The sequence below is a fragment of the Thamnophis sirtalis genome, unplaced genomic scaffold (assembly GCF_051295495.1).
Source record: "Thamnophis sirtalis isolate CommonGarterSnake01/CBP01778 unplaced genomic scaffold, rThaSir2_p1.2 scaffold_7, whole genome shotgun sequence".
Taxonomy (NCBI): Eukaryota; Metazoa; Chordata; class Lepidosauria; order Squamata; family Natricidae; genus Thamnophis; species Thamnophis sirtalis.
The window spans coordinates 39,646,303-39,668,767 of record NW_028261387.1 but is presented as its reverse complement, the minus strand read 5'-3'; the positions used below and the strand labels follow the sequence as shown (position 1 = coordinate 39,668,767).

The window sequence follows — 22,465 nt, the reverse complement described above, 5'->3', positions numbered from 1 at the left end:
CTTGATATTAAATGTGTGTCTGTGAATTCTTTTGCACAAAGCTTGTCCCATCTGTCCTATGTAGCATTCAAAGGGCATTGCTGGCAGATGATGGCATGCACCTGGCATCTCACATGGGAGGAAAAGCATATGAAAGGCCTTTAATCCTTTGTGTATACTTGTTGGGGCCTGTGACAGTATTGTTGGCATAGATATGAGGGCAAAGTAGACCTCTGGGATTGTTGCAGGGGGCCGGTTCCATGTTACCTCTTGTTGAATGTGAGAATCTGATTCAGGTTGAGTGGCTGTCTGCATGCAAGTGTAGGCCTGACGCTCAGTACTTGAGGAAATTCAGAATCATTGCCCAGAATAAGCTGTAATTATTAATAACATATCTGACTGGTTTGAGCTGTGAGCTGTGGGTGACAACCAATAGTGTTCTATTCTTCTATTTCTGTGGTCTGTGTTTTAATATGTCCTCCCTGGGAATCGATCTGGCTCTATTGATTTGTCTATTGATCTTGTTCAATGAGTAGTTTAGATCCAGTGTCTGGATTTCTCAGCATTAGTACTACACAAATATTTTCTTTAATGTGAGTTTTTTTATGTATACATTTCCTCACCCCTTGCTTATTTGCTTTTTTTCTTTACTGAAACAGGAGCCCTTTGTAGTGATTACTATCGCTTCTTGTCTAGAAGGCTCTGACAGGTTGCATTTTGAAGACAATCCATGCTTTAAAAATGCTGTTTCTCCCTTCCCATTCCACTGTGGGCTCTAAAGCCTGTGTATTCATGTGTCTGCAGTTTCCTTTGAAAAGTAGAGGGAATTAATGGATAACTTGGCCATTACCAAGTTATTGGTAAGGGAGGGGAGGAGAAGACAATCTGTGCCTTTTTAATCACAATGTCTGAGTTGAAAATGTCAGAAAGATAATCTGATTTTCAGTTTGATGGCAAGAAGAGGAATATCTCCAACCATTTGTGTCATAACATTAGAGATCCCGGTTCAAGGTGAAGCTTAGTTGTGGTAGTTCACTGGTTGACTTTGGGCCAATCACCTACTCTTGAGTCCAATCTACCTCATACAATTGTTGTGGGACAGTTGGAGGAGGGAGTACTATGTGTGTCATTTTGAGCTCTTGATGAAAAGATAAGACATAAATCTGATAAATAAATAAGATTGGTTGAAGGAGAGACACTGATGTGCTTCTGCTGTTGCCTAGGTGGTCCCTTTAGTGGCCTTGGTGAAGTCATCCACCGGGAAAGTGTACCTATGCACACTTTTGCGAAGTACCTCTTTTCTGCCTTACTACCCCATGATGCTGACCTGGCCTACAAGCTGGCATTGCGCTCCATGAGGTTGGTACCCCTCTTTTTTTACCTCCTTTGTTAAGAAAATCAAGTGGGATTTGATTAACAAAGGCAACAGAGACAGCTGAGATTGCTGTCATTAAGCGATATGGTCCTGTGAGATCATGCTTTATGACCACATTATTTAACAACGGAAATTCCACTCCTAATTATCATCGTAACTTGAGGCCTATCTATATAAACATGTAAATGGGTAGATCTAAAGTGCATAAGATAGCCAACAAGAAATTACACATGCACCCCCTTCACTAAGCAAAACTAGATAGGTAAAGGTTCCCCTTACACATATGTGTAGTCGTTCCCAAATCTAGGGGGCAGTGTTCATCTCCGTTTCAAAGTCAAAGAGCCAGTGCTGTTCAAAGACGTCTCCTTGGTCATGTAGCCAGCATGACTAAACGCCAAAGGCGCACGGAACGCTGTTACTTTCCTACCAAAGGTGGTTCCCATTTTTCTACTTGCATTTTTAGGTGTGCTTTCAAACTGTTAGGTTGGCAGAAGCTGGAACAAGTAATGGGAGCTAACTCCACTACGTGGCGCTAGGGATTTAAACCCCCGAACTGCCAACCATTCTGACAAGCTCAGCGTCTGAGCCACCACATCCCACAGAATTAGATAACTGCAGTGCAAATCAAGTTTTGCTCTGACATAAACCATAAGAAATGTCTAAAGTTTTATTTTTTCTTACAAGTATTTAAATCCCTTCTAGTTTTCTAGTGGCCTTTCCAATTTGTTCAAGACTAATTTGTAACCATATGCTGTTGAAAGCCTTTGAAAGGTTTATCACCTCATTCTCCCCCAGCATGCCACAAGAAGACAATGCAGAGAGGATTTAATATGATTACCAGCAGGTATCCTTCTATTGACCTAATGTTGTGGCTTTGTTCTTCCTAGGCTGCCGGTTTTGGAGACAACTCCCTCAGGTGATGTCACACATCCTCACCACATTGTTTCAGTGGTCCCTAGCAGGTATCCCCGTTGGTTTACTCTGGGGCACTTGGAATCACAACAGTGTGAACTTGCTTCCACTATGCTGACAGCAGCCAAAGGTGGGTTCCTAATAGAACTGTACAAAGCTCACTAGAGATCCAGGTGAAATATTCACATGGTCATTAAGAGAAATCTAATAGAAAGTCAATTTGTACTTGTCAGGCAGACACTGTTGACTACTAGAATGGCAGTTGGTCTTACCTGAACTGCATGTTTCGACGAGAAGTGTGGGAGGAGTAACCATCGGGTATTAACCTAATCTGCTTGCCTATTGGAGATTGAGGAAATCTTGGAAACCACACCTCCTGCTGCTCCCGTGGCCACCCAGTTTAACCGAACGTCTGAACGGCATCAGAAAGGAAGCAAAAAAGAAACAGCCAACACCAATTCTTCCTAGCCGTTGCTTGAACCTGGACGTGCTCAGGCCCTACTTCACGGCACGGGGCGCCATAACGGGCGGGAAGTGACTCCTCCCACACTTCTCGTCGAAACATGCAGTTCAGGTAAGACCAACTGCCAGTTTCTGAAGAGAAGGTGTGGGAGGAGTAACCATCGGGACATACCAAAGTTAGTTGTCCTGGGAGGGAATGGATGGGCCTGAGCCCCCCTGCGAGTCCAGGATGCCCTGAAGGACCCTCCTGCCGAAGGCGGCGTCTGCAGAGGCGTAGGCGTCCAGTCTGTAGTGTTTAATGAAGGGAGACGGGGAGACCCAGGTGGCCACTCGACAAATCTCTTCTAGGGGAGCCTGGGAAGACCAGGCGGCTGAGGTGGCCACACTTCTAGTGGAGTGCGCTGTGATACCCTGTGGGACCTGAAGACCCCGAGCCTGATAGGCCTGTGAGATGGCCGCTCTGATCCATCTGCTGATGGTGACCGAGGTGACCTTAGCCCCTCGGGTGGAAGGCTGGAAGGACACGAAGAGGGCCTCTGATCGTCGAAAGGGCGCCGTGCGCTTCAGGTAGATGCGTAGGGCTCTTTTAACATCTAACTTATGCCAGGATTTCTCCCTCTCCCCGGAGGGATGGGGACAGAAATCCGGAAGGATGATCTCTAACCCTCTGTGGAAGGGGGAGTTGATCTTGGGCATGAAGGAAGGGTCGAGTCTGAGGACGACCCTGTTATCTAGGAAGGTGCAGAGGTCTGCTCTGCTGGAAAGGGCGTTGATCTCTGAGACCCTTCTGGCTGAAGTGATGGCTACCAGAAAAACGACCTTAAGGGTCAGAAGCTGGAGGGAAACCTCTTTCAGAGGCTCGAACGGAGCCTCCGTTAGGGCCTGGAGGACCGTGGGAAGATCCCAGGAGGGGAATCGATGGACCGCTGAGGGTTTCAGATTCGCCGCCCCCTTGAGAAAACGCCTAAGAACCAGGTGTTGAGATAAGGGGGGAGCGTTCACCCCCCCCCCCTAGGACGGTGGAAAGAGCAGAAACCTGATGCCTAAGGGTGTTGGTGGCGAGGCCCTTCTGGTGACCTTCCTGGAGGAAGTCAAGAACCTGCGGAACCGAGGCAGTCGTAGGACAGATGTCTTTACCCCGGCACCAGTCTGAGAAAGCCACCCACGAGGCATTGTAGATGCGGGTGGTGGATTGTCTCCGGGATGCCTCTACCACCTTGATGACCTCATTTCATTTTTTCATTTTTTTTTCATTTTATTAAGATTTATAGGCCGCCCTTTTCCCTGAGGGGACTCAGGGCGGCTTACAATCACAGGGGAGGGGGTGCAGTATCAAAGACAAAACAAAATGTGAACAAAAGAAAAATAATAAAACACAACTTTCATTCAACAATCAACACTCGGGCGGGTAAATTGGGAACCTATCCCCAGGCCTGTTGGGAGAGCCAGGTCTTGAGGGCTGCGCGGAAGGTCTGGATGGTGGTGAGGGTACGGATCTCGACGGGGAGATCGTTCCACAGGGTCGGAGCTGCAACAGAAAAGGCTCTCCTCCGTGTAGTCGCCAGTCGACATTGACTGGCGGATGGGATTCGGAGGAGGCCCAGTCTGTGCGATCTAATCGGTCGAAGGGAGGTAATCGGCAGAAGGCGGTCTCTCAAGTACCCAGATCCACTACCATGGAGTGCTTTAAAGGTGGTCATCAATACCCTGAAGCGCACCCGGAGACCGACAGGTAGCCAGTGCAGCTCGCGGAGGATGGGTGTAACGTGGGCGAACCGCGGTGCGCCCACTATCACTCGCGCGGCTGCATTCTGGACTAACTGCAGTCGCCAGATGCACTTCAAGGGCAACCCCATGTAGAGCCCATTGCAGTATTCCAGCCTAGAGACCACAAGGGCTCGAGTGACTGTTGCGAGAGCCTCCCGGTTTAGGTAGGGCCGCAACTGGCGGACCAGGCGAACCTGGGCAAATGCCCCCCTGGTCACAGCTGACAACTGGTGGTCAAAAGTCAGCTGTGGATCCAGGAGGACTCCTAAGTTGCGGACCCTATCTGAGGGGTATAAAATTTGACCCCCCAGCCTAATTGTTGGAACATTAGCCAAATTGTTGGGAGGGAAACACAACAGCCACTCGGTCTTGTCCGGGTTGAGTACCAGTTTGTTAGCGCTCATCCAGTTCTTAACGACCTCCTCGGAGAACTGAGCCTGTCTCAGTTGTTCCCGCTCAAGCGCCAGACGGTCAGATGGAGCCACTCCGGGTCTGGGTGCTCTAGGGATCCCTGGTGAAGCACCACCTCCCCTGCTGGTATCCTCCAGGGAGGAGCTGTGGACAGGTCCACCAGATCTGCCAGCCAGGGGCGGCGCGGCCAAAATGGAGCTACCATTATCAGATCTGCCCTCTCCGCTACCACCCTCTTCAGAACCCCAGGGATGAGGGGAAGGGGGGTAAAGGCGTAGAGAAGACCTGGTGGCCAGCTGCAGCGGGGTCGGGAACCTCGAGACGAACTCCGGTAGCTGGGCGTTGTGCAGCGTCGCAAACAGGTCCACCGTCGGCTGGCCGAACCTCTCGCAGATCCTGTGGAAGATCGAGGGATGGACCTGCCACTCTCCGTTGTTGATCGTTTCTCTGCTTAGCCAGTCTGCTTGATGGTTCTCTGTTTCGGAGATGTGCTCCGCTTTGATGGACGCCAGGTGTTTCTCCGCTCAGTGACCCAGACGCAGCGCCTCGTCGCGGAGAGCCTTGGAGTGGGTGCCTCCTTGTCTGTTCACGTGTGCCTTGTCTGTCAGGACTAGGATGTGTTGACCTCTGACCATGTCCTTGAAGTGTCGGAGGGCCAGGTGGATGGCCCTGAGCTCCAACCAGTTGATGTTGTGCCTTAGATCTGTTGGAGTCCACCGACCTTGGGCGATCTGGTTCTCCAGGTGGGCCCCCCAGCCGAAGAGGCTTGCGTCGGTGGTGAGCGTCATCCTTGGTGGAACTCTGAAGAGGCAGCCTCTGTTCAGAGCTGGAGACAGCCACCAGCGGAAGGATAGCAGCACTTGGGGTGATACTCGGATCTTGAAGGTCGCGTCGCTCGTCCCGGCTTTCTGATGTGGTAGCAGGAACCACTGGAGCTCCCTGGCGTGCAGTCGGGCCCAAGGGATGATCCCTATGCACGAGATGAACTTCCCCAGGAGCCTGGAAAGAAGAACTACAGGGACAGAGCGTGACTTGCGACCCTCATGAATCATCTTAACGATGCTGTCCTTGCGATCCTGAGAGAGAAACACCTCCCCCGCTACGGAGTCGATAATGGACCCTAAGTGAAGCAGCCTGGTGGAGGGCACGAGGTGGCTCTTCTCCAGGTTAATGGAGAACCTCAGGGATCTGAGAGTGTCGATGGTAGTATTCAGATCTCTAGCAGCCGAGGCAGAGGACCTGGCCAAGACGAGGATGTCGTCTAGGTAGCAAAATAAACAGACAGGGAGGGAACGTAGGTGACCCGCAGCTGCAGCTAGTACCTTGGTGAAGGTTCTGGGAGCTGAGGCCAACCCGAAAGGCAGGGCCCTGTATTGGAAATGGGTCCCCTCATGGGAGAACCTCAGGAATTTACGGTGTTCTGGGGCGATCCTGATATGCAGGTATGCCTCTGTAAGGTCGATGGAGGCAAGGAAGTCGCCCGGCCGGATGCCCTCCAGGATGGATTTCAGAGAAGCCATTTTAAATTTACGGTATACCACCCTGGAGTTGAGTAACTTTAGGTCCAGGATGGCTCTCCAACCCCCCGAGCTTTTGGGCACTAGGAAGAGGTTTGAATAAAATCCTGACCCTTTTTCCCCCTCTGGGACCCTCTCGATGGCCCTGATGTCAAGGAGATGTTTAATGGCCTTGGCCTTAAGGGCCCTCTTGTTTGGGTCTGAGGAGGAGGTGAAGGTGCGGAACCTACTGGGGGGAAGGGAGCGGAACTCCAGGCGAAGCCCGAGCCTTACCGTCTGGAGAACCCACTCATCCGATGTGATACGCTCCCAGGCATCCGCAAACATGGAGAGGCGACCACCGATGGGGTGATCCGGGGACGGATCACTTGAATCTGCGGAAGGGGCGACCGCCTCCACGAAAGGGCCGCTTCCCCTGGTGTTGGCCCCTAAATCTGTTCTGAAATTGCCTATCCCCCTGCCTTTGAAATCTGGGGTTTTGGTACCTCTGGCCTTGGCTGTCTCCTTCAGATGGTCTGTAGGGTTCCACCACAAAACCGCGGTAGACAAAAGCGCGCTCGACGAAAACATCGCGCTGTGAGCGGTAAATTTAAAATTAAAGCGAAAACCTTACCCTAACCCCCCCCAAACCTAACCCTTAACCTAACCCTAAACCTAACCCTTAACCTAACGCTAAACCTAACGCTAACCCTTAACCTAACACTAAACCTAACCCTAACGCTTAACGTAACCCTAAACCTAACCCTAACCCTTAACCTAACCCTAAACCTAAACCTAAACCTAAACCTAAACCTAACCCTTACTTTTATGTGAACCGGCTTGCTTTAATTTAATTTTAATTTCAATTTAATTTATTTTTAATTTTTTTCGTCGTGCTGCTGATGACGTCAGGTACGCGCTTTAGTCGAGCGCGGTTTTGTCTACCGCGGTTTTGACGGGTCACGGTCTGTAGGAGGTCCTCCTAGGGTACGGTGCATGGCGAAAATCCGACCGCTTGTTCGTTGACGGGAGGATCTTCCGCTTGTTTTTATCCTCCACAAGGAGAGGATCCAGCACCGTCCCGAATAACTTGTCCCCGGTGTAGTCTGCGCCGGTTAGGTGCCACTTCATCCGGGATTCTGCCTGCCAGTGACGTAGCCAGAATAGTCGCCTAGAAGCAACTGAGGAAGACATAGCTCGTGACGCATACTTTACCACGTCCAAGGTGGCGTCCGCCGAGAATTGCGTTGCCGCAAGCATCTTGGAGATGTCCTGCAGGAGTCGCACTTCAGATGCTGGGGTCCTATCCCTCAGTTGCTCCAGCCACAGGACCGTGGACCTATTAAAAAAGGAGGCAGAGGCGGCCGCCCTGATAGCCCAGGTGATGGCCTGGAACGTCTTGCGCAGAACAATGTCTGCCCTCTTATCCTCAGGCTTGAGGCAATTAGCGGTGTCTCCTGCTATGACCGTTGAAGAAGATGCCAAGGTTGCCACCGGGTTATCCACTTCAGGAACCTGCAAGGCTTGGGCAAAAGCTTGGTTAAGATTATAAAATTTTCTTTCATTCCCCCCTGGAGTGGGAAAAGACCCTGGCTTCACCCATTGTGATTTGAGCACCTCCATGAACATTTCTGGGGTGGGAATTTCCTCCTTAGCTATGGGGGGCCTATGAAAGGGCCCCTTCTTCCTCTTGCTTTTGCCCTTGCCCGAGGACTCAGTTGCTGGCTTAGGATCCGGAGGTGGATCCAGATCAGCTGTGGCTACTGCCTTGCGTAAAAGGGAGCTGAATAAGGAGGGGGGGAAAGGCCCGCTACGGTGGAATCCTCCTCCGCCTGGGGGTCTTCACCCTCCGAAAAACCCACATCCTTTAGTTCTCCTTCCTCGAGGTCGGACGCCTCACTAGCCGTGGATGGGAAGGGAGACCTGGCTTCCCTTGCAGCCGAGGTGCTAGGGCGATCGCTCTGTCCTCTGGGGGGCTCCTGGGGGCCCCTGCTCCTGGGAGCCTGTGGCTGCTGAGTTAAGCTGGAGGCCATAACCTGGGCCAGAGCTCTGGCAAACATGTCCTGGAAGCTGCTGGTTAGATCAGGCAGCACAGGCTGAAGCTCTGGTGGTTGGGAATATTCCCTGGGTTCAGGGGATAGGGGTGCTAGGCGAGGCCGGGCTGGACTGGCTGCTCTGCGGCCAAAAGGATCCGCTCTCGAATCCAGTAAGGGAGCAGGAGAGAGAGGAGGAGAAAGAGAGCTGTGCCTTCTCAGAGATCCCCCTGGAGAGGCTGGGGGTGGTGATCTGCGTTCAGCTCGGGCAGAGGCCCTGCGTGGGGAGCGTGATCTGGGGGGAGAAGGGCTGATGGTCGCCCTGTACTCCCTGGCCGAGGCCCTGGTTGCTCTGGCCTCCTTCCTGGGGGATGGATTCTTGGGAGCCCTGGCTTTGTCCCTCCTAGATGGGGATCTGCCTCTGGGAGCAGGGGGAATCGCTCTAGAGGGCCCTTCCTCTGGATCCGCACCCCGCGGGGCTCTGGGTCTAGAGTTTTTGCTCCTAGTCGCCTCCGCCATTACTCACGGATCGTTGCTCACCCACGTGTTCCTTCTGCAGCCGGCTGTAAATGAATTCCCTTCCTAGGGATAGGATCCGCCGCTCCCTGTTTGATTGTGTGCTCCGCTGCCGGCAGGCAAGGCCCTGAATTCTCCCCCCGGATCACCGGCGGGGCAGAGCAGAAAGGAAGCCTCTTCCGGCTTCCTACGGCCTTGTGAGCGCTTTCGGCGTCGGAACGCTGTTTACGCGCTCCCACGTGCTCCTGAGATGGCGACGATCCAAAATGGCGACTGCTGGTGCCATCGGGAGTCTCCTTTCTCCGCTGGAATCTTCTTCGCAGTCCTGGAAGGGTTCTGGGTTCTCCGGCCTTCCTGGACTCCTCCGATCGTCACCTGGAGGTTTCTCTGCGATCCTGGGCCTTCCTGGGGCTTCCACCCCCTTTGGAATGATCGGGCGGCCCCGCAGGACTCTGCGCGCCCGCGCTGACAAGCCGAGGCTTGAATAAGCGGCGTGGAGCACAGCAGAAGGCAGGTGAGATCGCTTTAAGTTAAAAATCCTTGCTGAAGCTTTGCTGAAAGTAAGAAACTCCTGAATTTCGGATAGAAGGGAGAGAGGAAAAAACACTCCGTTCAGGCCGAGATTGAGGTTAAACTGGGTGGCCACGGGAGCAGCAGGAGGTGTGGTTTCCAAGATTTCCTCAATCTCCAATAGGCAAGCAGATTAGGTTAATACCTGATGGTTACTCCTCCCACACCTTCTCTTCGGAAACTAATAAAGGTAAAGGTTCCCCTCGCTAGTTGTTCCCGACTCTAGGGATTCGAACCGCCAACCTTTCTGATTGACAAGCTCAGCGTCTTAGCCACTGAGCCACCGCGTCCCTACACTAGAATAGTAGACACAGACATTTAATTAAAAACAAAGAAATAGCAATTACTTTCTGAGTACATTGTTGGATACAGCAGCTGTTTCATCTTTTCTGCCAATCTGGACAAGAATGTTCTGACACCTAGACATTTTTGATACCGAGAAGTGAAAAGAGGGGCCGATGTGCATGAGCAACTGGAAACATCAGCTGTATGCAGATAGTGGCCTATTCACAAAAGCAATTGCACACTCCATAAAGCCTTTATGATTAGTACCCACAAGCTGCAGACTATTTCCTGCTGGGCTGTATGGAAGAGGGAAACTGCTGGACAAGATCACTTTATCAACAAAGAAAAATTGCATTTGTTGATATGAGCCTACCTGTCTATAGTAGGAGGAAGGGATTCTTACCTGACTGGATGGTGGGACTCCCAGAAATCCAAAACTCCCCAAAATCAAAGTTAAATTACTCCGATTCCCCTCTCACATATTGCAGTGCAGATGCGGTTCTATGCTGCATATAGGAGAGTTGCTAATATTGGAAAGATGAGCTAGTGGGGAAAACTACTTCTGTGTGACTTATATAATTGCTTTCTTTGTGTCCCCTTTTCAGGCAATTATTTTTCCTAGTTACTATTGAGGAAAGCTTTGAGACCCTTCCTTTGGTTTGATTTCTGTATAAGAACTGTAGTTCTAATGGGATTCCCACTTACATAGGGGTCATCAGTTTCTGGCCCAGATTCTCTTCCTGAACTGTGCTTAATATTTGGCCAGATGTTATGAGAGATAGAGTTCTGAAACAAACCAGAGCAAATCATACTCATTAGCTACAGATTTGCTGAATTATACTAGGACCCAATTGTTCTTTGCCTCATTTTCCTTTGAGTGGTTTCTGGCTCTCAACACTGTTGCTTTCTGCATGACACTCTTGACAATGTTTTACTCTCTAACCACTTTTGATAGCAGTTTTGGTTCTGACTTATCAAGACAGATGGACATTTAGCTACTTGAGGTGAACAAAAGGCCAGAAAGTTAAAGTTTTGGGCTTTGAAGACCAAAGCATCTGCATACTTAGTCCAAATAGAAAATATTTTTATTTGCAGTTGTATTTTTAAAATAAGTTTTGCCTGCTATAGATTTAAAAATGAAACTTTGGGAGAATACTTGTGTTTTGACTTTTATAATGTGAGCTAGTATATATTTTTGTCTGGTAATTTATGACTGCAGTTCAGATTGCAGATGATATACATTGGCCTTTTATTTCTGTGCTTATCTATGCTTATTTCTCTACTTGGCTCTAGAAATAGGCAAAATGCAGATTTGTCATAGAATCCCTTGGCATATTTGCTCGAGCCAAAAAATGCTAAGTGGAAAGACACTGATGGATCAGAGAAGAAACCTGTAGTTGAATATTTGAGCCCTCAAACTGATTTCTCTCTAGCAGGATATATAAAATAAGAATAATATTGCTTGAGCTTACCCAGTTTACATAGGAAGATATTTACTATTATTTTAATAAGGTGGATGTAACCTACAAATGGATAAACTTTCTTAAACTGCAGGTGACATGCTGCGTCTACGGACTGTCTTAGAAGCAATTCAGAAGAACATCCATTCCTCTTCCTTGATCTTCAAACTGGCTCAGGATGCTTTTAAGATTGCCACACCTGCTGATAGTAATGCTGACACCACACTACTTAATGTGGCACTGGAGTTGGGGCTACAAGTAAGGATATTAATAATCATCAGGAAAAATGAATAATTTTCAAATCTTTAGAGTAAGTTGGAAGCCTTGAAGGTTAATGAAATGTCCATATTAGCCAAAGAAAAAGCCTGCTGAGTTGTGCTCTTAAGCGCTAATCCTGCTCTCTTACAGGATTTCGGGCATACTGGCCATTTAAATCAGGGATCCCCAACTCCTGGGCTGCGGCCCAGTACCAGGCCACAGTCCATTCGGAACCAGGCTGCACAAGCAGCAGACAATCATGTGCAAAGCCCATTTGTGTGAGCAGTGTTCATTCATGCCCACTCTTTGTGCAAATGGCGCCTGCCACTCACACAGAAGCATCCACTCTCCTGCCCTGCCGCTCCCACTGGTCCACAAAACCAGAAACATTGGAGGACCTCTGATTTGAATAATTAAACCACCACACATTTCTCAACTGAAAAATTCAGAATGGGACTTTATGCTTCCCACGTGGCATCCAATCTAGGCAGTTTATGAAGCTAGTGTCAGGCCTGCAGTTATATTCCTTTTTAGGATCTTTGGCCTGCCGCACTCTCTTATTTCAGTGTGCTGTTTCTTTAGTGTAATAGTTGGGAGGGGAGAATAGAAAGGAATAAAATTGTGGAATGTGTTGTTGTCATTCTTTTCTAGAAGCCAAGGTCATCTTTTGTCTCCGCACCTCTGCATCTGACCGGGTGGGTGGAAATACCAGCGTGGCTGAAGAAGATTGGACCATGTAATGGATTTATGGGTGTGGGGATAAGATCATGAACTTTCAACTGGGTGAAATCCCAGGAAGTTTTCAGATTTGGGATTTCCACAGATGTGCCAACATGTCTGTCTTATTAAATTGGAACTTTAAGGATAGCTCTGCCTTGGACTCTTGATTTAATTCTGCATTATATTTGGAATGCTGACAGCTAGTAGCCAAACCTGTTAATCTTTCACAGGTTGAAACCACTTAAGGTGTTATGATATGCTGATCTAGGGGAATGCAACCATTTCTTAGGATATCCCTGGTAGGTGAAAAAAATATTTTCTACTCATTTCTACTGTTGCAGGTGATGCGCATGACTTTATCAACATTGAACTGGAGACGGAGGGAGATGGTGCGATGGCTGGTGACCTGTGCTACAGAAGTTGGTAGGTATTTTCACAAACCCATGCTTAAAATTAAGACTGCAGCCTAGAGCGAGCCTAATTCAGCCTTCCTCAACATTGGCTTGAGATTCTGGGAGCTTTAATTCCCCAAACACCAGGAAGGTAATGCACATGTAGCATGTTCTGCTCATCCAAAAGATATTAAGATGCTATTGGGCACCAGAGTCAAATATGGATGATAACTAATATCCAAATTCATGACAAAGATAAGTGATTTCTAATTCAAATAGTCTATTTCTCCCAATATTGATTCCCTAGGTAGCAAATATCGAAATATTTAATTATAAGGAAAACACACCAAATGAAGATAGGATAAGATACACTATATGACATTTCCCAATTGAATTCATTAAGTAGCTCAAATTATAGCAATCTTTTTAATCTTTTCACTATGGAGCTCAAACATTCATTGTAAAAAAAAAAAGAGAGAGGTCATCTCCTACAAGTTAGTGCTAAACTAGACTGCTACTTTCAAAACAGAGAAAGAGACAAAAATATAATTGACTGCAATATTGGTCCCCTGACAGAATTATGGCCTTGGTGCTATAGGTCCAATCTGATGAAAAATAAAATACAATTAGTGCTCAGTTTACTTACTACCCTTGTGTGTACCTTGCTAGTCCTTCCCTACTGGTTGAGCAGTTCATGATTCTTTCTTGCAGGTGTTCGCGCGCTGGTCAGCATCTTGCAGAGTTGGTATTCACTCTTTACCCCTACTGAAGCAACTAGCATAGTAGCAACAACAGTGATGTCCCACAGTACCATCCTGCGGCTCAGCCTGGACTATCCACAGCGCGAAGAACTGGCTAGTTGTGCTCGCACACTGGCCCTGCAGTGTGCCATGAAGGATCCACAAAACTGTGCGCTCTCGGCTCTTACCCTTTGTGAGAAGGACCACATCGCTTTCGAGACCGCTTACCAAATTGTTATAGATGCTGCATCCACTGGCATGACTTATTCCCAACTGTTCACCATTGCACGGTATATGGAGCACCGCGGGTACCCATTGCGGGCCTTCAAGCTGGCCTCCCTTGCCATGACACACCTCAACCTTGCCTATAACCAGGACACACACCCTGCCATCAATGATGTGCTTTGGGCATGTGCACTCAGCCATTCCCTTGGGAAGAATGAGCTGGCCGCTATTATTCCATTGGTAGTAAAGAGCGTGCACTGTGCCACAGTGCTATCTGACATTCTGCGCCGCTGCACCATGACAGCGCCAGGCCTTGCTGGCATCCCTGGCCGCAGGAACTCTGGGAAACTGATGTCAACGGACAAAGCACCTTTGCGCCAACTGCTGGATGCTACAATAAACGCTTACATCAATACCACACACTCCCGTCTTACCCACATCAGCCCACGGCATTATGGGGAGTTTATTGAGTTTCTGAGCAAAGCTCGAGAGACTTTCCTGCTTGCTCAGGATGGCCACATTCAGTTTGCACAGTTCATAGACAACCTTAAGCAGATCTATAAGGGCAAGAAGAAGCTTATGTTGCTAGTGCGAGAACGATTTGGTTGAACTTCTGCGTTAGGGGGAAAAGGGAAGAAGAAACCCTGATCATTGTTGGAGGAATCATGCTCATCAGGCAAGACTAACTGTAGTTTTCATCATAGAAAATCTCCCAATTCTTTGAGGAACATAAACCAAAAGTAGCATGACAGGAAGAGTTTGCTTTCCAATGACCACTTATTTGCAAACACTTCAGCAATACCAAAAGGCTAACTAGGAAACTGAATACCTCTCTCCCAAACAGCATGGTGGATGGAGGCAGAAAAGCAACCAATATGGAAGCACATTACTCAGCCTCTTGCGCTGCCATCTGGGTTCTCAGCTGGTGGGTTTTGAGGTCTGCATCCTCCATAACTGGTGTCACCATTTAGTGCAGCCTTCTCCAACTTGGTTACCCATCAGATTTGCCAGACTTCAATTTGCTTGGCTGGGGAATAGGATGAGTTGACTCCAGAGTAACTGGGACGAGGGAGGGGGCGGTAATAGGTTGGGGGGTTGGTTTAGTATGTGTGCAAGCGCGTGAGTATGAAAATCCTTAATTAAAAAAAAACTAATGTTAACGGTTCTCAGGGATTGCTTTACTAAAAGTAACAGAAGCATTTATGATACTGTAAATACAATAGTATATGTGTCAATTATTAAATTGTAAAGTTTTAATTATTTATAATTATTCTTTTTGTTTGTTTTTGTTTGTTTGGGGATACTTGAAAAGTGTTGTGGTCTGGGCTAAGCATTTCCAAACTTGAGAAATATTAACGTTTCTCAGGTTTTACACCCCAGAATTGTTGGCAAAAAAAAAAAAAGTGGGTGGGGTTTGACTAATGGAAAATAAACAAAAGCTTGAGCAGACCTACCACAACACACAACCTTGGAAGAGAGGAGACCAAGGTGGCAACCGCAAAGCCAGATACACCTCAGCATTTCAAGGCCATCAGGGTGTGGACTTTGCCCGCTGGCTATAAGCCACAGCACATTACTTGACTCTGCTACTTCGTACCATGGTTCCAAATGTGGCGTACAAAATGACCCCAGGAAGCTGGAACAAAACTGTGAGCCGGTTGAGCTCATAGTGTAAAATGCTCTATTTTTGGCCTCCAAATGCAAACCATTTGATTTGTGCAAGAGTTATATTACTCTGTGAATTTAGAAAGGGTTCTATTTTTATTCTTTTGTCATCTGAGGAGCAGGAGGAATTAGTCTGCATGTGTCTTTATTTTGAACTTTATTTCAAAAACTACTGTCTTTGCTGGCCTCTGCTTAGGTTGGTGCCTTCTTGAGGACAGCTTTCTGCCATAGTTTCTGCTACTTTATCTCCTACTACTGCTTTGCATCCATCTGAATGTTTATTCGGTCCAATGAAATGGAGTGAAGCAGAAGCAAAATAGTTTTCCCCCTTTTCTAAATGTCTTTGTGTTCCCCTGTTCCGATGCATCTTAGTTTTAAAAGGGGCAGGGTGGGAATGGATGGGGCAGGGGTTAAGATGAAGCGTAGTTTAGAAAATGTGGATTAAAATTACGTACTGTCTGACTCCACTTTTGTTTTTGTTTAAAAAAAAAATCCTGAGAAACTGGTTCGAAGACCAGACAAGCCCTACTCACCCAGTATTTGTTGCCATAAAAGTATCATTCTTCTGTCTCTTTATTTTGTATGTACAACTTCTTGATCTGATGTTTAATAAAAAAAAAAAAAGGAAGACTTCGTTGTATCACTCCACCCCTTTTGGTATCAGTCCATTAATGCTGCCAGTTCGAAATCATAAAAAGGATAGCCATTTAAAGACAATCTGTGCTGCTGCTGAGATGGGATTAGAGCAGGGGTCGGTAACCTTAAACACTCAAAGAGCCATTTGGACCCATTTCACACAGAAAACACCGGGAGCCACAAAACCCTTCCTGTGCCTGACTATTTCCTGAGCGGCTACAAAACTAGCGTATGTAGTTGAATTAAATGTTCTGTTTTCTTCTGAAACTTTTCTTTTCTTGGATTTATCCACGGTTGGCCTACCGGGGGTTGAAAAGCTTAATAAATCACACGCCGGCAAGGGTTGCACATTGGCAGTTGTGATGCATATTTTGAGTGACAGGGAGCCGCAGCAGAAGGATGAAAGAGCCACATGCGGCTCCAGACCTGACCCCTGGACTACAGAGAGGTTACCGTTCCATGTAACTGGAAGCGAGGGGATAGTTCTTCCTTTTTTTGATATAAACAATATAATTTGCATATAAGCTAAAAGGGGACCGATTAACCCTTTCTCAGACACAAGATACTTAACCTGCAGAAGCAGCAGACCACTCAGGCATATGCATGAGGCATAGCTCCTCCTCAGATGTTTTGAATTACTCCCCACATCAACAGCCCCACTCTTGCGGCACATCTGACTATTAAAAACAATCCAAGTAATTAAAAAAAAGTTTCTGCAAGAAACAGATGGGTAGGAAGCAAGACAAGACAGCCAATTCCTATGGAGAAGGGCAGATGAAGTTCAATTACAATAAAAAAGTGTTCACTAATTGTTGGAGGCATTCAAGATTAGTTTTGTAATCAGTTGGAGCAATTTGGGGATAAAAAGTACACAGTTGGGGAAGTATATGTTTCATAATGAATCCATTTTCTACAGTAGAGACTGAGAAGAAGATAACGTATGTGTGAAAAGCCTGCACTCCCCAGCTTCTTTTGCCAGTTCCTGCCACAGCCTTTGTAGCTAATTACACCGAAATCCTTTTCAGGATGTAACCTCTCAATAACAGTTACATTTGCTGAGCAGATGATCCATTTCTTTTCTTTTCACTTAAGGACTGTTTTCTCCGAGTCTCCTAAGAACATTTGTTCAGATTGCAGGAATGCATGTGCACAGCATCCACAAAAGCCCCTACGTGTTCTGGATCGATGTCAGGATAGAGGCCATGGCCCAAGTTGGCAATGTAACGCTGGGAGCCAAAGCCTTCTAACATCTTTTTCACCAGCTCCCCAATCTTCTCCTGTGGGAAGTGAAAAATGATTAAGCAGACCAGATAGCAATAGGAATAGGAACAGCACTTAGACTTCTATATCGCTTTATAGTGCTTTACACTCCACTCTAAAGTTTACAGAGGGGGGGAAGCAGCACCTTAAAGCCAACTTTGGTTGTTTCCATAACAAAAGCATGGTTTGAAGTCATTGATTGGTCACTTGGTCCACAGCAGAGAAAAATGGTAACAGCTCTTTGACCTTCATCAACCTATAAGCAAGATTTTATTTACAATAGGAAATAACTGATAATCGGGTTAGGATTTGAAAATGGTCTTTACTTTAACTTCTTAGTCCATGAAAGGCCTTGGTTACTTGTTTCTTTTTACCAAAAAAAGAGACAAGAACATGAATTTTCAAACTTTTTCAAGTTGGAGAATAGATTTTAAAAAAATAAAGTCCCAGAACCCGTAATCAAGAAGGGTGGGGCTTTTGAATGTCAGCGAGCAAGTCCTGCAACACGATTATTCCTTAGTGGCTAAGAGGAGAAAAACTCTTTTCATAAAGGGCCAAGGGCAGGAGGATTTGGGCTGGAGCCCATCTTTGGAAACTTCTCTCTAGCAGTGTGTGTTCTGTTCTCTGTGTGTGTTTTTTCCCCTCCTACTCTCCATAAGGGACTAAGGTTAAATTCTCTGCCAGGGAATTTCCCCCTCCCCTTTAATAAATACCTTGTAAAGAATTTTTCTTCCTTTGACCAGCAGACCCCATTCAATTTCCATAGAACCCAGGTAGAAAACAAGTGAATTTATATAAGAAGCCACTGGCTGCAGAAGTGAGTATAACCTGATTGTTTACAGGTTAATGCATGTTTCCTTACCTTGGATGCATATAGAGCACATGGATCTAAATTCCCTTGTAAGGTAACGTTTTTTCCTGTCCGCTTGCTGAATTGGGGAAAGAAAATATTACATTGTATGGAAGGCACGTAACTAAGATAAAATTACTTGTTGGACTTCATTGCCTCAACATGCAATGATAATCCCTATCCCTATCCCTATCCTATGAAGGACTGTTGCCTGTACAAATGGGAAGAAGTGCTTTTTAGGCAGCGTGGGGTTTGGCTGCTGGATTGGCAGGGCGGAGCTCGGCTCACACTCCCTGCATTATTTCTACCTGAAACTACTAGAGCCCAGCCAGGAGCTGCCTCCTTCATTAGGGGCTACCTGAATGACCAGCCCATCAGTCGCTATGACAGTCTCGCCAGGAAGTGGAATCTCTGGTATCCTGGATGGAGGAAGTGGAGAAGGAGACCTTTCTGTCCCTTGAGTGGGTCTTCAGGAGTGAGCTGGAGAAGTTGTCAAGACTCAACCACCCAACAAACAGTAGTTCCTCGACTTATGACCACAACTCCCCTGCCAAGGGAGCCATGTCGAACACTGGCGGCAGCCCCCTGCCCACCATGACGGAGAACCTGGAGCAGGACGTTAAAAGCTGCATGACGGTAGCAGAAATTTTTCAGTTCCTGAAACTAACATCTATTAAAGATCACCAGTGGCACATCCAGGCATGCTGCGTTCCTACTGGCGAAGGAGAGGGAGGACAAGGACGACGAGAAGCCTGTCCCCCCCCCCCCCAGCTATCACCAGCTGCCCAAGCCGCCTCAGACTTCCTGCCCCGCTTCCAGGCCCCGCAGAGGAGAACGAGGAACTCCCCCCCCCCCAAACTACCACCGGACTCATGCTGAGCGCCTTCCCTGCGGGGTTCGGACGAAGGTCCTTCCCTGCAGAGCTCGGACAAGGGCCCGGTTTCAGGCCAGGGTTCGGGAAACAGCAGAGGAAAGCCCCGTGCGGGAGCTGAAGACCCGGAGGACGCTGACCCGAGATCTCCCCCAAGCGGGCATTTTTTAGCTGGTTTGTTGGGTGTATGAGTGTATGAATGTGAGAGAAAATGTGCCTACTTTTAATTTAATTATTGTATTATTGTATTTTAATAACTATTGTGGGGTGTGTCTGAAGAGAGTGTTTGATTGGTGAGTATGATAGGATCGGGAGTGCGACCTGGAGTCCCCTCCACTGAGTGCAGAAGCAGAAGTGGATGGGGGCCCAGACTCGCCTCCCGTCCTGGAGTGAATGGTACGCGTGGCCTGCCGGGAAGAATGGGGGCCATAGGGGAGGGGGGGTCTATGGGGAGGGGGATGTTGGAGCATTTTGGTTACGACTGGGAGGGGCAGATACGACGGGAGCGGTGGGGCTAGCCATTACCGGGGAAGAAGGACTCGCTACATTACAGCAACTCCTTGTTCCAGCCTCTCAGGCTCAACTCAAGGACCTGGTGGCAGAGGAGTTCAGGGCCCTGGTCTCAGGTTGTTGCTGCTAAATGCCAGGTCAGTTGTGAACAAAGCTCACAAAGCTCTCCTCGTCCGGGATTTAATATTAGACGAGGAGGCAGACCTGGCATGTATAACCGAAACCTGGCTGGGCCAAGAGGGAGGAGTCCCCCTCTCAGAAATGTGCCCAGATGGGTCCCAGGTGCTCCACCAACCACGACACCAGAAAAGGGGTGGGGGAGTAGCAGTTATCGTCCGAAGGTCATTAGTTCCTCGCAGGATCCCTGCCCCAGAGATTGTGGGGTGTGAATCTCTTCTCTTGAAATTGGACCTAGGGGTTCAATTGGGCTTGCTGTTGACGTACCTACCTCCCAGCTGCATCACGACAGCCCTGCCTGTGCTGCTAGAGGCAGTAGCCGGGTTGGCGGTGGAGTTCCCCAGACTAATGGTACTGGGGGACTTTAATCTGCCGTCTCTCGGTGAACACTCAGATGGGGCACAGGAGTTCATAGCTTCCATGACAACCATGGACTTGACCCAGGTAGTTCAGGGTCCAACTCATAGAGCAGGACACACGCTTGACCTTGTATTTTCCTCGGGGTAGTGGAGACGTGATCTCGAGTTAAGGGGAATAGAGACCTCGCCCTTGTCATGGTCAGATCACTCCTTGCTGAGGCTTGACTTTAGGACGCTACTCTCCCATTGCAGGGAAGTGGAGCCGACTAAGTGGTTCCGCTCCAGGCGCCTGATGGACCCGGAGGGATTTCAGAGGGAGCTTGGAGAGATACCTGACTCCCTTGTCTGCAATCTGGCCGGGTCTTTGGTCGCTGCCTGGAAAGTTGCGGCGGCTGAAGCATTGGATTGGATTGCGCCTTTGAGGCCTCTCCGCAGCAGTGGATCCAGGAGGGCACCTTGGTTTACCGAGGAACTCCAGGAGATGAAGCGCCAAAAGAGACGCCTAGAGTGACGTTGGAGGGCTAGTGACTCTGAATCTGATCGATGACTATTAAGAGCCTTTATTAGGACTTACCTAGTGGCGATACAGGCGGCAAAATGTATGCATTTTTCCGCTCTTATTGTGTCCGCGGAATCTCGCCCAGCTGCCCTGTTTAGGGTGACCCGCTCCCTCCTGAAAGGTGAGGAGGCGGGGGAACCCCTGCAGGGAAGAGCTGAGGAGTTCCTTCAGTTTCTGTCGGATAAAATCACTCAGATTCGGACAGACCTGGACTCCGCTTGGGCAGTACCAGCCGAGATGCCGAGGGCTAGTCTTAATCGGATTTTCTGGGATGAGTTTGAATTTGTCACCCCTGAGGAAGTGGACAAGGCCATGGGAACGATGAGTGCCTCCACCTGTTTATTGGACCTGTGCCCCTCCTGGCTGGTTTCAACCAGCAGAGAGGTGACACGAGGCTGGCTCCAGACGATTACTAACGCATCTTTGCAGGAGGGGTCCTTCCCGCAACCATTAAAGGAAGCAGTGGTAAGACCCCTCCTCAAGAAGCCTTCCCTGGACCCAGCTATTTTGAAAAACTATCGTCCTGTCTCCAACCTTCCTTTTTTGGGGAAGGTTGTTGAGAAGGTGGTGGAGCTTCAACTCCGACGGACCTTGAATGAAACGGATTATCTAGACTCCTTTCAGTCCGGTTTCAGGCCTGGGTACAGTACGGAAACCGCTTTGGTTGCCCTGACCGATGATCTCTGGCGAGCCAGGGATAGAGGACATTCCTCTATCCTGGTGCTTCTTGACCTCTCAGCGGCCTTCGATACCATCAACCATGGTATCCTTCTGCGACGCCTAGGGGAGGTGGGAGTGAGAGGCACAGTTTTACGGTGGTTCTCCTCTAATCTCTCTGACAGGTCGCAGTCGGTGTTGGTCGGGGGGCAAAGGTCGACCCCTAGGCCCCTCAAATGTGGTGTGCCACATGGTTCGGTCTTGTCCCCCCTCCTATTTAACATCTACATGAAGCCGCTGGGTGAGATCATGCGACAGCATGGGGTAAAGTACCACCAATACGCAGATGATACTCAACTGTATCTTTCTGCCCCGTGCCAGCTCAGTGTAGTGGCGGACGTGATGTGCGATGCCTGAAGGCTGTTAGGATCTGGATGGGGGTGAACAAACTTGTGCTCAATCGCGATAAGACTGAGTGGCTTTGGATGCTGCCCCCAAAGACAGCCTAGACAATCCATCCTTAAGCCTGGGGGGTGAAAATTTATGCCCCTCAGAGAGGGCAATTTGGGGGTCTTCCTGGATTTGCAGCTGAAACTGGAACATCATCTATCGGCTGTGACCAGGGGGCCCTTTGCCCAGATTCATCTGGTGCACCAATTGCGGCCCTATTTGTATCGGGAGGCACTTCAAACGGTTACTCACGCCCTTGTCACCTCAAGGCTGGATTATTGCAATGTGCTCTACATGGGGCTACCCTTGAAAAGCGTTTGGAGACTGCAGCTAGTCCAGAATGCGGCCGCGTGAGCGATATTGGGTGCACCGAGGTACACCCATGTTACATCTGTCCTCCGCGAGCTGCACTGGCTACCAATTGGTCTCCGGACGCAATTCAAGGTGTTGGTTATTACCTTTAAAGCCCTACATGGCTTAGGGCCAGTGTACCTTCGTGACCGCCTACTGCCACATACCTCCCAGCGGCCAGTAAGATCCCACAGATTGGGCCTCCTTCAGATGCCATCAGCCAGACAGTGTCGGCTGGCGGGCCCCCGGAGGAGAGCCTTCTCTGTGGCTGCTCCGACTCTTTGGAATCAGCTACCCCCAGAGATCCGGACCATACCCACTCTCATGGCCTTCAGGAAAGCTGTAAAAACCTGGCTGTTCCGGCAGGCCTGGGGCTGTTGACCTCATTGTTGAGGTCCAGCCCCGATTAGAATGAATGTATGTGGTGTTGTGATTTTAAACTGCCTTTTTTTCTCTCTTTCTCTCTCTCTCTCTCTCTTTTGTAAGCCGCCCGGAGTCCTTCGGGATTGGGCGGCATAT

At 48.6% G+C, this 22,465-nt stretch overlaps 2 protein-coding genes and 1 pseudogene across 5 annotated transcripts in view; 2 read left to right on the top strand and 1 right to left on the bottom strand.

Moving 5' to 3' along the window:
- Positions 1 to 15,395, top strand: part of ZSWIM5 (zinc finger SWIM-type containing 5) — a 168,531-nt gene extending 153,136 nt beyond the window's left edge. Inside the window, exons 10-14 of the mRNA XM_014066302.2 lie at positions 1,203 to 1,338; positions 2,242 to 2,396; positions 11,361 to 11,524; positions 12,586 to 12,667; positions 13,348 to 15,395. Of these exons, the coding sequence (XP_013921777.2) occupies positions 1,203 to 1,338; positions 2,242 to 2,396; positions 11,361 to 11,524; positions 12,586 to 12,667; positions 13,348 to 14,210 (1,400 nt within the window). The 3' untranslated portion in view covers positions 14,211 to 15,395. The remainder of the gene's footprint in view (positions 1 to 1,202; positions 1,339 to 2,241; positions 2,397 to 11,360; positions 11,525 to 12,585; positions 12,668 to 13,347) is intronic.
- Positions 14,697 to 22,465, bottom strand: part of UROD (uroporphyrinogen decarboxylase) — a 37,520-nt gene continuing 29,751 nt past the window's right edge. For all 4 annotated transcript variants that reach the window (XM_087719762.1, XM_014066306.2, XM_014066307.2 and 1 more), the window contains exons 9-10: positions 18,025 to 18,091; positions 14,697 to 17,179 (exon numbers count right to left, since the gene is read on the bottom strand). In XM_087719762.1, coding sequence (XP_087575888.1) covers positions 17,015 to 17,179; positions 18,025 to 18,091 — 232 coding nt within the window. In that variant the 3' untranslated portion in view covers positions 14,697 to 17,014. The remainder of the gene's footprint in view (positions 17,180 to 18,024; positions 18,092 to 22,465) is intronic.
- LOC148044619 (uncharacterized) lies at positions 19,655 to 22,391 on the top strand (annotated as a pseudogene).